At 37.0% G+C, this 15,033-nt stretch overlaps 2 protein-coding genes across 3 annotated transcripts in view; one reads left to right on the forward strand and one right to left on the reverse strand.

The window, feature by feature from the left end:
* avl9 (AVL9 homolog (S. cerevisiase)) overlaps positions 1-15,033 on the reverse strand; it is a 700,673-nt gene that overhangs the window by 278,826 nt on the left and 406,814 nt on the right. The window lies entirely within an intron of this gene.
* The window catches only part of LOC109099523 (transforming growth factor beta-1-induced transcript 1 protein), a 191,459-nt gene that overhangs the window by 85,642 nt on the left and 90,784 nt on the right, over positions 1-15,033 (forward strand). For both annotated transcript variants that reach the window (XM_042767396.1, XM_042767397.1), the window contains one exon: positions 2,968-3,049. In XM_042767396.1, the coding sequence (XP_042623330.1) occupies positions 2,968-3,049 (82 nt within the window). The remainder of the gene's footprint in view (positions 1-2,967; positions 3,050-15,033) is intronic.

The following is a 15,033-nucleotide window of genomic DNA, read 5'->3' on the forward strand; positions in this document are numbered from 1 at the left end:
TGAATAAACAAAAGTTATAGAGGGCCGTGCTCATTTACTCTGACAAATCACAGCGTTAGGGTAAGCATCTAAAAAACCTCTGCTTACCTCACTTCTGCAACAACTTTTAGGCAACCCAATTCCTCCTCCATCCCAACTCTTTCTTAAATTTATTTATTATAACTTTTATTTAAAGTTGAGGGAGGTAAAAATACTTCTAAAGCATTCATTAAACTTAATGTTTCAACTAATACATTTACTAATACATTATTTAAAATCAAATGTTATCTGTTAACCTATCTGTTAACATTAGTTAATGCACTATGAACTAACATGAACATTAAAATTGTATCAAAATTTTATTTTATTAAACTTATATTAAATGTATTCACTAACATTGTTTAATAAATGCTGCTAAAATATATTGCTTATTAATTCATGTTAGTTAATGCATTAACTAATGTTAACACAAAATAACTTATTGTAAAATGTTAATGTTCTGTTTTATGCTACTGTTATCAGGTCCAATTGTATGGGACCATGCACTGTACATACATCCCAGATGTGAAACCATTAAAACAAAGCTTCAAAATTAATTACAGGAGTCTAGACTTTGAACTTCAGCCAATCTAATCATGTTATCACCAATTGACTAGAGAAGTGGTTTTAATATCTTAATGCTGGGGCCCCACAGCACTGCAGATTGTCCATGTCTCACTTATTTAACACACTTGTGTCAAATCATCAATCAGCTTGTTAACAGAGAGTTCCATGAACTTTGTGTGCCAGATAAAAGAGACCTACAAAATTAGCAGTGGTGTGGGATCCCACAGAAAAAGACACAAAAAGGATCAAAATGAACTTGTGTGCTGAGCCCTTCTTATTTGACACAAGATGAGCACTATGGGACCCCAGGTCCTTAATGCAGCGTTTCCCAACGTTGTTTCTGGAGGTACATCAACACCAGTCAAGTCAACTTTGTTTCTATAAGACTTTATACAATACAGACTGTGTCAAAGCAGCTTCACAGAGAAAATTGAGGGAAAAAAGCAGGAACAATTATGGAAACTCAATTATGGAGATGATTCAGAATCTGCTATAAAGCAGCTCTAAAATACAATAGTGCCATAATTTAGCTCAGGTCAGAATTACAGTCTTGTTTCAGTTCAGATCAACAATAGTGTGAAGTTAATCAATTTAAAACAAGTTCAATTCAGCTACAAGCAGTTCTACCTAAGGCAGCAATGTCATTATTTAGCTTGAGTCAGTTCAGTGTTGATGTTCCAAAATACTATTAAGCTGTAAAACAAGGGTCCGTTCTTCGTATGTGCATAACCCAGTTAGCTTGATTTTTTTTGTTGGTGATTTGACATGATCCAGGATTGTTAGGTTCTTCGAAGCTCATCCTGGAGTTGCTGTCATAGCAACAGGTCCTTTAGCTCAAACCTGCTCAGGAGCAAGCTTATTTCACATAAACAATGGATTAGATTGCATAATTTTAAGTGAAGGTGATACTGAAAGTGTATCCCAGCCACTGCTATTTTCTTACAACCTTATTAAACCAAAAATTATTTAGAAAATGATTCAAATAGACACAACCAGTTTTATTCATTGAGAGATTTATTTGTGGAGGAATAATTACCTCATAATTTTATTGCACACACATTACATACAGTTTGTCTGAGCAATGCATTGATTTAAACAGTGAGCTTTTATGCAGGTGGCTTTAATGTATCGCAGGAGATGCGGACTCACTTCTCAAATCTCAAATTGCTTTTATGATGCATAATTAATTTAAACAGTTATGTCTTAAGATGGATCATATGAATTAAGAAACTTTAATGCCGTCACATGTAACAAATCTGCTTCAAAATTGAATTACTTGCTAATTTCATTACTCTTCTTGACATTGAAAAATGCAAAAAATCATTTTGCTGGCTAGGCTGTTTCCTTGATTTTAATTGTAATGTCATTACGTCGCTGTCTTGCTGGCAACCAGTTGCTGCACTGCTATTCATGTTTTCAAGGATCTAAATATATGCCCTTTCTAATAAACATGACAACACAGAGTAATTTACGACAATTTAATCCAGATTTATTTATTTATTTATTTATTTATTTATTTTTTTTTTTTTTATCAAATCCGCTAACTTGTTTGAAGAACCAAATTAGCCAGAGATCAGTTACCAGGATTAAAAAAATATGGCATCTGTCAAATTATCTCAGATGTATTAAGCGAGGTACGAAGAATGGACCCCAGCTGTACAGAGGATGATAGTGCCATCATCCATCTTAATTCAGTTCAAGTGTTGTTCTCATTCTATGATTTTTGGGTGTCTCACTTATCTGACTCATCCATTTCTGGTCTTGGAGAATCTACTAACAATCTGATGAGTTGAATCAGGTGTGTTTAATTAGGAAGAGTTTGAAAATGTTTAAGCCCTACATGAATAGGGTTGGTAAACTCTGCCATAATGCATAGAGCACTAGAGCCCCTCAGCACACATAACAATATAGGATTCAGAAAATATTTTGTTGTTGTTGTTGTTTTGGTCTTATATTAATTGCCATAATGCATGTTTTCTAACTTTTTGAAGCCAAATTGCCCATATCACAAAACAAGTGTCTGTTAGGTCTCCCAAGACGCGTAACCAGGGGCCTCTCAGGGTCATGATCCAGTCCTTACAATATATATCAAAGTTTTTCATGTGATTATATGAGAAATACAGAGGATCAGCTGATCTTAATGTGATCTTACATTTGTATCCCCCAAATTGTGCTCAAAATGGCACAGCTAGCCATAATACTTCAACATCTTAATAGAAAAGGATTATAGATTTTTTCTCATACAATAGTTGTTTTGCCAAAATTCTCCCTAAATGTGTAATTAGAAGTTATTCATCTTTGTTTGTAACCCAGTATCAACTCCCATAGCTTTGTACTATATGTTATCTAGCCCTAATCTGGCCTTATTATGTTCTCCTTCAGAAAATGGTGACTGCGCTGGATAAAAACTGGCATCCAGAATGCTTTAGCTGTGTGAAATGCAGCTCAACATTTGGAGATGAAGGTATGGGGTGATGAAGGAAAATGATTTCAGGGCCATATCTGAGATCAACTGAGCAATGAATGAATTAATTGAGATATCAGTACATCAATCAATTATAATGTAGATAAATAGATAATAGTTATTCAAGATAATTCATGTATTAGAAAAAAATTTTTTTTTTACTTTGTTTATTGAGTTTTTCTTTTTCACCCAGCGAACATAAGGATACTGATAAATGCAGGGCACATGACTCTGGCTTTCTTCTATCTTCCTTGAAGCTCCTATGAAATAAGTTCAACAGTATGATGAATAAATATTAATGGTAACACTTTAAATAAGATGTAAATTGTTAACATTAATGTATTAACTATCATAAATGAACAATGAACAATACATTTTACACAATTTATTAATCTTTGTTAATGTTACTAAAAACCATTAAGAGTCATTCTTTGTTCATGTTAGTTCACAGTGCATTAATCTTTATAAACACAACTTGTGATTTTAATAATACATAAGTAAATGCTGAAATTAACATGAACTTAGATTAATAAATGCTGTGGAAATATTGTTCATTATTATTTATGTTATTTATATATGTTAACTAATGTTAACTAATGAACCTTACTGAAGAATTACCGCAGATGAGGCATTAAGTGCATGGCACTGCGACCAACTTAACATTTTACAAAGTTTAATGTAGCAATGTGGTCGCTCAGTTTTTAAAGATCAGTTTTAATCATGTAACTGTTAATAGATTTGAACAAAGAAATAAAGTGTTACTACGCACAGGCTGTATGGATTGAAAATACAAAAATAAGACGAGTAAAGGAAACGCGGTACTTATTAAAATAATCACCCTTTACTTAAATATATGAACACAGAAAACCGCTGTTAACAGGTTAATATAACGTTTCCCATTCTATGACTAGTAAAATAATCGCAACTTACTATGATGAACACAGCCCTCCTCAGAGTAGCTGCCAGCGCTATGTCTTCTTCTTGTGTAACAGGTGTCAGCGTTAGGCACAATACTGCCACCTATCGTAACACACTAAATGAACATGATATTGATAATTGTTGCTTTGAATATCACGGTTATCGTCAACACCGGTATGTCGCGACACCCCTAGTCTGTATTAAGGAATGGTGTCAGATCCCTTGCCATGTATTCTCCAACCTCATTATGCATGTCAAGAGAACCCCACAGACCCCACAGAGAGTTTTTCTGCTGGGTTCAAGTCGGGACTGAGATAGCTATAACAGGACCTTGATTTTGTGGTCAGTAAAACATTTTTGTGTGGATTTTGATGTATATTTTGGATCATTGTCCTGCTGGTAGATCCAACCATGACCTTATAAGATTTAAAGTAGAGGTAGTCAGGTTTTGATTTTTTATCTTTTGGTATTTGATAGAATCCACAATGCCATGTATCTGAACAAGATTTCCAGATGGCCTTTTGTGAGAAAATAGACCCTCAACATTAAAGATCTCACAATATATTTAACTGTTGGCATGGGGTACTTTTCTTTTGACCATGGAAGCTTGGCCCATTTGATGTTTCAGTAGTGTCCAGCTACTATATATATATATATATATTTATTAAAAAAAATAATTAATTTTTTTTTTTAGACCCTCCCAACCAGCTTGTGGTGATGTGGGTGATATTTGATATTTTTCATTGTGTTTTCATGACTCATTCTGATTCACAACATCTCCAGTTGACTGGGACTTTTTAATTATTTCCTTGGAAATGAAAACGGTCATTTTCATTGCTTTTGCTATTTTCTTATGGCCACTTTCTATTTTGTGAAGCTCAACAACTTTTGCCGCACATCAAAGCTATATTCCTTGGTAACTGACTACTTATGACCCACCTGAAAAGTTGGCCATTAACTAGCTTAACTAGCTTAAGGTAAGCCAGTTTTCTGTACTAGCTTCTTGTGGTAGTCTGTTGTTGCATACATTCTCTGTCACTGCTTGTGCACTGAGCTGGGATGGATGGGAAGATGATAATTTTAAGTGCTGTTTCTCACTGCTTCCTGTCTCCTAATTATACTATGAATGTGCTAACCTCACTGATAGTTATAAGTACTGTTTTTCACTGCTTTCTATCTTCTACATTATGCCATGTGTGTGTAGGCAGCTGACTAGCCCGGTCACAACCAAGGGCTGCAGGGGTTCCCACTAGGTCTGCTAGTGAAGAAAAAAAAAATCTCCTCTGTCTTGATGACGGCTTGCTGCTGTTGTGCTATGTAAACTCCGCTTATGCTGAGCACCCTCACCCTCTTTGTAAGTGCACTTAAGGACACATTATAAAATGCAATCCATGACCCCTTAACCATAGGCTTCAGCAAGTTATTAAGTGAACCTTGCCTTGCTAATGGGCTGATTTTTACTATTGCATTCAATGGATAATGTAGGAAAAACACTGTACTTCAACTGTACTGTACTTACACTGTACTGTACTTAAAGGGTTAGTTCACCCAAAAATGAAAATTAGCCCATAAATTACTCACCTTCAAGTCATCTTTGGTGTATATGACTTTCTTCTTTCAGACGAATACAGTCAGAGATATATTAAAAATTGTCTTTGATCTTTCAAGCTCTTTAATGCCACTCAGCGGGTGTTGCATGCATCAGTCCAAAAGAAGTGAAATAAAAAGCACCCATCCTTAATAAAAAGTGTCTCACACAGCTCCAGGTGGTGAACAAAGTCCTCCTGTAGAAAACTGATGTGTTTTTGTAAGAAAAATAGAAGCTTGCGTTCACTGTTGTACACGGAAGCAGCTCTGGGCGGAAGACGTATGAGGTCGGCTTCAGATGATGTGCTGCTCAGAAGTGACGAACGTGGAAGCGCAACGGAGATCAAAACAAAACAACGGTCACTAATTAGAAGTACAAAACAAGGTTTTGTAAAGAAGAATTTCGAAGGATTTCGATATAAGCCAAGAGGAGACTGGTTTTCCTTTGCTAAAGTAAGGAAACTTTGCTTCCTTTGCTCTTGTTGGTTTTCACGAGACTCACTGGCGCATGCGCAACGCAGACCACATACGTCATCAGCCCGGAGCTGCTTCTGTGTACAACTGTTGGCACAAGCTACATTAAAGTGATTATTACGTTTTGAATATAGATATTTTTCTCACAAAAACGAGTCAATCAGCCTGATCAATCAGGTGATCAGCCTGTGGCACTGCTGAGGCGTTATTGAAGTGGTTGCTTTGATAGCGGCCTTCAGCTCCTCTGCATTGTTTTTCAGATGTTACTTATCTTCCTCTTCACAATACCCCATAGATTCTCTGTGAGGTTCAGGTCAGGTGAGTTGGCTGGCCAATCAAGCACTGTTATATCATGGTCAGCAAACCACTTTCGAAGTGGTTTTGGCACTTTGGGTAGGTGCTAAAGTCCTGCTTTAAAATGAAATCAGCATCTCCTAAAGCTTGTCAGAAGATGAAAGCATAAAGTGCTCCAAAATCTCATTGGAGATGGCTGCATTGACTTGATAAAACACAATGAACCAACACCAGCAGACGTCACGGCACCCCAAATAGTCACTGACTTCAGAAACTTCACACTGGACTTTGGATTCTGTGCCTCTCCAGTCTTCCAGACTCCAGACCTAGATTTCCAAATGAAATGCAAAATTTACTTTCATCTGAAAAGAAGGCTGTGGACCACTGAGCAACAGTCCAGTTATTTTTCTCCTTAACCCAGGTGAGATGCTTTTTTTGCTTGTTTTTTTTTTTTTTTTTTTTTTTTTTTTTTTTTCTGGTTCAGGAGTGGCTTGGTTCTAGGAATGTGACAGTTGTAGCCCATTTCCTGAAGACGTCTGAGCGTGGGGACTCTTGATGCGTTGACTCTGGCTTCAGTCCACTCCTTGTGAAGCTCTCCCAAGTTCTTGAATCAGCTTTTCCTGACAATCTTTCCAAGGCTTTGGTCATCCCTATTGCTTGTGCACCTTTTCCTACCACATTTTTCCCTTCCAGTCAACTTTCTGTGAATATATTTCGATACGGCACTCTGTGAACAGCCAGCCCTTTCAGCAATGACCTTCTGTGACTTACCCTCCTTGTGGAGGGTGTTGATGATCGTCTTATGGACAACTGTCAAGTCAGTAGATTTTCCCCATAATTGTGGTTCCATGTTCTAAACTAGCCCAGGAGGTACCCAGTATTTATACTCAAAATTAATCAAACTAATCAAGTTCGAAATGGAATATTCTGTATAAGCTAAACTGTAAGTTGTAACCATCAGAATTTGGTGGGGAAGTCATGGCATAGTGGTTAGAGAGTTTGACTCCTAACCCTAAGGTTGTGGGTTCGAGTCTCGGTCCGGCAATACCACGACTGAGGTGCCCTTAAGCAAGGCACCGAACCCCCAACTGCTCCCCAGGCGCCGCAGTATAATGGGATGCCCACTGCTCCGGGTGTGTGTTCACAGTGTGTGTGTGTTCACTGCTGTGTGTGTGCACTTTGGATCGGTTAAGTGCAGAGCACGAATTCTGAGTATGGGTCACCATACTTGGCTGTATGTCACGTCACTTTAACTTTCATTAAAACAAAAAAAAAAACTCTTGAAATATTTCAGTTTGTGTGCAATGAATCTAGAATATAAGAAAGTTTGCTTTTTTGAATTAAATTACAAAAACTAAAGAACTTTTCCATGATATTCTAATTTTATTCTCCTGATATATACAGTGGGTACGGAAAGTATTCAGACCCCCTTAAATTTTTCACTCTTTGTTATATTGCAGCCATTTGCTAAAATCATTTAAGTTAATTTTTTTTCCTCATTAATGTACACACAGCACCCAATATTGACACAAAAAAACAGAATTGTTGACATTTTTTGCACATTTATTAAAAAAGAAAAACTGAAATATCACATGGTCCTAAGTATTCAGACCCTTAGCTCTGTATTTAGTAGAAGAACCCTTTTGATCTAATACAGCCATGAGTCTTTTTGGGAAAGATGCAACAAGTTTTTCACACCTGGATTTGGGGATCCTCTGCCATTCCTCCTTGCAGATCCTCTCAATTTCTGTCAGGTTGGATGGTAAACGTTGGCGGACAGCCATTTTCAGGTCTCTCCAGAGATGCTCAATTCGGTTTAAGTCAGGGCTCTGTCTGGGCCATTCAAGAACAGTCACGGAGTTGTTGTGAAGCCACTCCTTCATTATTTTAGCTGTGTGCTTAGGGGTCATTGTCTTGTTGGAAGGTGAACCTTCAGCCCAGTCTGAGGTCCTGAGCACTCTGGAGAAGGTTTTTGTCCAGGATATCCCTGTACTTGGCTGCATTCATCTTTCCCTCGATTGCAACCAGTCGTCCTGTCCCTGCAGCTGAAAAAACACCCCCACAGCATGATGCTGCCACCACCATGCTTCACTGTTTGGACTGTATTGGACAGGTGATGAGCAGTGCCTGGTTTTCTCCACATATACCGCTTAGAATTAAGGCCAAGAAGTTCTATCTTGGTCTTGTCAGACCAGAGAATCTTATTTCTCAGTTTTTTTTAGCAAACTCCATGCGGGCTTTCATGTGTCTTGCACTGAGGAAAGGCTTCCGTCGGGCCACTCTGCCATAAAGCCCCGAATGGTGGAGGGCTGCAGTGATGGTTGACTTTCTAAAACTTTCTTCCATCTCCCGACTGCATCTCTGGAGCTCAGCCACAGTGATCTTTGGGTTCTTCTTTACCTCTCTCACCAAGGCTCTTCTCCCCTGATAGCTCAGTTTGGCCGGACGGCCAGCTCTAGGAAGGGTTCTGGTCGTCCCAAACGAAGGATTATGGAGGCCACTGTGCTCTTAGGAACCTTAAGTGCAGCAGAATTTTTGTAACCTTGGCCAGATCTGTGCCTTCCCACAACTCTGCCTCTGAGCTCTTCAGGCAGTTCCTTTGACCTCATGATTCTCATTTGCTCTGACATGCACTGTGAGCTGTAAGGTCTTATATAGACAGGTGTGTGGCTTTCCTAATCAAGTCCAATCAGTATAATCAAACACAGCTGGACTCAAATTAAGGTGTAGAACCATCTCAAGGATGATCAAAAGAAATGGACAGCACCTGAGTTAAATATATGAGTGTCACAGCAAAGGGTCTTAATACTCAGGACCATGTTATATTTCAGGTTTTTTTTTTTAATAAATCTGCAAAAATGTCAACAATTCTGTGTTTTTCTGTCTATATGGGGTGCTGTGTGTACATTAATTCTGAAAAAATAATGAACTTGATGATTTTAGCAAATGGCTGCAATATAACAAAGAGTGAAAAATTTAGGGGTTCTGAATACTTTCTGTACCCACTGTATATAACTGGCGGTTGTTCTAAAGAACGTGGGCTGACCGGAGCTAAGTTAGGCTGCTTTACTTTTGCTAAGCTAATGGCTAGCAGAACATCACGTTTACTTTGGCTAGCTGAAAAAGCGAGCACTCACATCCCATACACCGCACGACCATGAGTGTCTCTGTGAGCAGAAGCACCAACAAAATAAGCCAGCAGGAAGCAGTACTGTCTGCTTTCTCTTTTTATTTTGAACCCAGAATTAAAACTTACACAGTCAAGGCCATATCACAAGTCACTCCCCTACACATCTCTCTCTCCATGACGGTGAGAGTCACCCTTTTTTATAACAGGGCCGTAAATGAACCAAATCAACCCCAACTAAATTGAACATAAACACACATAACATTGCTAATGCAAAACCCCAACCATCTTGCTTAACACATAAATCAACTCTAAACAAATACCCATAATGCACTTGGCTGCTAGCCTTGACTGCCGGGTCATTACAATATATATATATGTTTAGTCAATGTTTTACTATAGGCTGTACTATATTGTATTTTGGATTTTCACACATTTAACGTGTCCTATGTAATATTATTTTTGCAATAAAATAAAGATATTGTGGTTTACTTTTGCAGGGGAGCAATTGGTATCCCAGTGGTGTACGGTGGTGTTCTAAAATGAGGAGGCAAAGTCCTCAGATTCATGTCCCAGTCACATTTTCTTGGTTAAATAAACATTACAGAAAAAAAAAAAAAAAAAATTATATTTTATTTTTACATTAACAATGCCATCAATATGCTATTTATTAAAGCCAAGTTTGAATTTCATCAAGTTAGTGTTTTTAAGCATTTACATTTATTCAGAAATGATAACTCAAAGCAGTAACAATTTAAACAATATATTTCATTTACAAACTTTTATTCATTAACTAGTTTAACTATTTAATTTAACTATTTTATTCATTAACTAGCTTTTAACTATTTTTTATTTTAGGGATCATCAGTCATCAAAGCTCAGTAAATATTGTTACTTATTTTGACATAACAAAGTGGTTATATCATGTGAATTGTTTTTTCATTAGTCTTCACATTAACGCCATTATATTGTTCTTTCAGACTGATTCGCGAATGGGGGAACATGCACAAACACAAGAGACAAGATTTATCACATTAACCAATCAAGCCGATCATAACCAGTCATATCTAATTAAATTGCGATGGAGTGCACACTTTCCATTCATTCTCAGTTACTCCACGCCAAACTCACAGCATGCTTTAGGGTCTGTTAAAACTCAAAGGGCTTAGGGGACTCCTGCTGTAACTTAACCCACTGACATCAATGTTGGACAGTATTTCTTTAGAAAAATGAGTGAATTAATACTATATTTTGTAATATTTGCATAGTTTTATTTTTGTACTTTTTTTTTTCTCATCCAATATTTTGAGTGAGTGAGTGAAGTAACATGTGGCCGAGTATGGTAACCCATACTTGGAATTTGTGCTCTGCATTTAACCCATCCAAGTGCACACACACAGTAGTGAACACACACACACCATGATCACACACCCAGAGAATCTTATACACTCTATATACTGTACAAGAACCTTTTTGATTGTGGTATGTTTTCATAATAATAATAGTAATGTAATTATATATTTTTTCTCTATCTGCCTGGTTTTATAATATCTCGTAGTCTCTATTAGGCCTTTGCCTTAAAAAAAGGCAAGTCAATTAAGTCAAGTGTCAATTAGGTCCTTTTATTTTTAATTGACATGGGGAATTATTAGCTGTTATTAGCTGAGTACATCAAGAAATAAAACACAAAATCGAAAAATAAAATAGATGCAATGAAGATGATGCAATCAAGATCCAATCAAGATCAATCAAAGCCATCATTATGTGTGTGTTTTGAATGCCATTTTCTGCAGATGATCAGTGTTATGGAATGTGACAGCATCTGCAATACACTGAGTTTTGAGATACAAATGGCCTTTTCCATTTGTTTAAAAACAACTGGGACATTCCGTGTCAACTCTACCAGAGACCCCCAGGTTCAAATTTTTGATTTTGTTATTATTTAATCTGGTGAAAGTAATATGTAAATGAAAGAGAAAGAGAAAGCCAAAATATTAAATGCATTGGTTGTAAATTTACCAAATAATCCATTATTTTGTAGAGGGAGTCAAAATTACAAGAGATTGTGAGCCAAATTACAGGGGGATAAAATCAGGGGGATAAAATGACTTTAGAAAGATGGCAACATCATTACATCATGTTATTTTTACACAAGTGATTGGTAAAATCTGTTGACTTCAGCAATCTTTGTTGCATTATATGCCAATGGCGACGTTCAAAAATGGGAAAAATACATTTTTCCCCTGAAGTTTACATGCCTGTATCTCAAGAAGTATTAAAAATCATAATATCCTTTGATATTGTAGCTCCTAACAAAATGTCTTTTGGTATCTTAACTTTTAAGGCCCAACATGGTTAATTTCCAGAGATATAAGGATTTCAATATGTCTAGAAGAGTAAAATGTTACATTTTACCCTTTTTTTTCCAGTGGTCAAAAACCAAATGTGGGTCACTTTGCATACAGATGATACTTCTTTTCATTTAAAGAGAAATGTCTGAAGAACAAATAATGTTGAAAATAGAAATGTGTCTTGTTTCCCTCTTATCAAAACAATTAAAAAAAAAAAAAACCTGTCTGAGTGCTATAAATATTTCTTTTCCAACAATTGCATGACTGTACCTCTAGAAAGGTATCTTAATATGATTTTAGATTCTGGTTCTTAAACTTTGATTTTGGAATCTTAATTTTTCAGGCCTTATATGGGCAACTGCATAGCAAGCTCCCAGTCAGTGTTGCTTTCGTCAACGAAAATTATGACTGAATATCGTCGTCAACGAACCTTTATCATGTGACGAAAACAAGACGAGACGCAACGTAAATGCTGATCATGTGATGATGACTCTAATTAAATGTATAATGCAATATCGTTGACGAATAAAAATGAGACTAAATGTGGTTTACAAAATAAAAACTATGCTAAAATGTCTCTTAATTTTCGTTGACCAAAAAATGACGAAACGAAATGTTTTAAAATTATTTCATCTTGTTTAGTCATTATTATTATTATTTTGCAGTATTTCTGTTTCCTGTGTCTCACTGCTCAGACGTGACTGACGTTACTTCCTCAAGTCCCACTCGTGGCATTATTTAGAAGATGACAACAAACAAAGTTAAGGGGGATTTATACTTTCGCCTGGCTCCGCTGACTGTGCGCACCTTCCCAAACGGACGAGGCTTTTATACTTGTCGCGTTCGCCGTTGTATTATTCTTCGAAATGACAGTGGAGCGACGAGGAGTAATTGTCCACTAAAATCGTCGGGAATCACCGGTGAGAAGTCATTAGCCAGTACAAGTCTTGTGATGAATGAGTTGATGAATTAATAATTTCTTTATGTACAACTTAAAACAATCTTAAACTATTGGCTGTATTATGCATCAAACACAAGACAACTTTAAGCAAATAGGGTATAATTAATATCTAAATTAATTCTAATTCTATTTTATACAATAAAAATAAAACGTACTTCAAATAAGAAGCCTTGGACAAACTATGCAAACATTTTTTTCCAAAAAAAGCGTTTTCCGTCAAAAAGCACCTGATGGAGTTTGAATTTCATATTAAACTGCTTCTGTTTCACACAAATGCCAGCACAGATGTGCATGTTCGGCTAGAATCGCCCTGAACTCATGAATGTTCGGATGCGGAGCTATGAGGAAAGTTACAAAAAATGCCGTGCACTCCGCCACGCGAATAGTTCGCGCGCACTCAACGCGAACTTCCAGCAACACCGCGATGATGTCATATTTTCTGCGCTCACCCAAGCGAAATTGCGGACGCGTCGAGTATAAATCAGCCTTGACACAGAGCAAGGGACCGATGTGCCGGCCAGCCGGGGTTCATCTTTGGGAGAAAAATTTGCAGATTATTATTATTATTATTATTATTTTATTGTTTTTATTTTATTTAAATTTATGTGTGTACTTCTAACATGTTTGGTTGGTAAAATAAATGTAAATTCAAATCAGAGAGTCTTACGTGTCTGGAATGGATGTATTCTTGAGTCTATAAGGTAACAATAATATAATAAGATAACCTTGTTTGAAATGGGTTTGGCTAAAAGAAAATTTTGGTTTCGTCTATACTTCTAGGTACAGTACTTGTTCTATATTGACTGGGTTAAACAGAATTGCATTACTTAAAAAGAGACTAAAATACCATTTTCATTGACTAAAACTAGACTAAATGTCATCAGTTTTCATCGACTAAAACTAGACTAAAATGTTATCAGTTTTCGTCAACTATAACTAGACTAAAATGTCATCAGTTTTCGTTGACTAAAACTAGACTAAAAAGAGTATGAACCAGTGATGTGTGGGTCAATGTATAAACAACCCGCACCCAACCGATGTTTTAAACTAACCCGCCCGCAACTCGGACCGCAAAAAAGGAAGAAGAAAATATTGTACCCGACCCGCTTCCTGACCCGCATTTTTTAAAAGTAGTAAATGCTCATCGTAGCGCAGGGGCGTAGAATTAGGGGGGGACACCAAGGACGTGTCCCTACCAATGTCCAGCGACTGCCGAACTGTCCCTAGCGATAATTTTGAAAAAACAATTAAATATATGTATATGTTTTGTAATTTCACATCTGATGACGCATCTGAAACATCATACCATTGATATTACCTAAGAAGTTAAAGTAAATAGGCTACGTTAGAAAACGGCGCGCTTTCAAGGACGCGCATTTATTATTTTTAAATGGGTGGAATGTAGTCACTCACCGGACAAGAAGCGCAACAGCTGATGATACTGAACTGCAGCGTGCCGGTTAGAGTGGTTCTCGTTCTCAAGTCAAGAACCGGTTGCATCGGTTTTCAGATCACCAGTACACTGAACCGAGAACCATTTCCTTTGGACATGTCCGATTTGAGAACCTAGGAGCTGATGATACTGCGCATGCGAGATTCAGCGTGAAGCAGACTGACCCACAGCGCGTCTGAACCGAACTGGTTCATTTGGTGATTGATTCTGAACTGATTCTGTCCTAATGTTATGAGTGCGGGTAAACCGAAGGCTTGAATGAAGGGCAATCTGGCGAAACGTAAGTTTATTTAATAACAAATAAATCGCAATGGATTATGTATAGTAAGTGGATCATGGTTTCTGCGATAATGACACCTAATTTATTTACTTTATATCTTCAAGACTTAAATCCTCGTATGCACATTATTGCTGTTACTGTATTTGGGTGCGTTGTTGCAAAACTTAATTGTAAACTTTTCATGATTATGAGGTTTTTAACTGGCTAAAGTTATGATTACTGACTTTATATATTTGAATGTTTGATAGACTTGACGCCATTACGTCATTGCCAATGACGTCATTACGTCGAGCGTAAAAGAACCGGTGAATCGGTTTTTTCAACCGGTTTATTGAATCGAACTGTCCGAAAAAACCGGTTCGTGGAAAAGAACCAAACTTCCCATCACTAGACTGAGCTTATGCGTCATCTTCGCGTCAGTTATTCAGCCAATAAAGTGTAGGCCTATGTATTTCAAAATGGTGTCTAGTACTATATAAATTACAAAGGTTTAATTAGCATCTTTATTTTCAAACGACCCGACCGACTGTGACCCAAAT

The sequence above is a fragment of the Cyprinus carpio genome, chromosome A12 (genome assembly GCF_018340385.1).
Source record: "Cyprinus carpio isolate SPL01 chromosome A12, ASM1834038v1, whole genome shotgun sequence".
Lineage (NCBI taxonomy): Eukaryota > Metazoa > Chordata > Actinopteri > Cypriniformes > Cyprinidae > Cyprinus > Cyprinus carpio.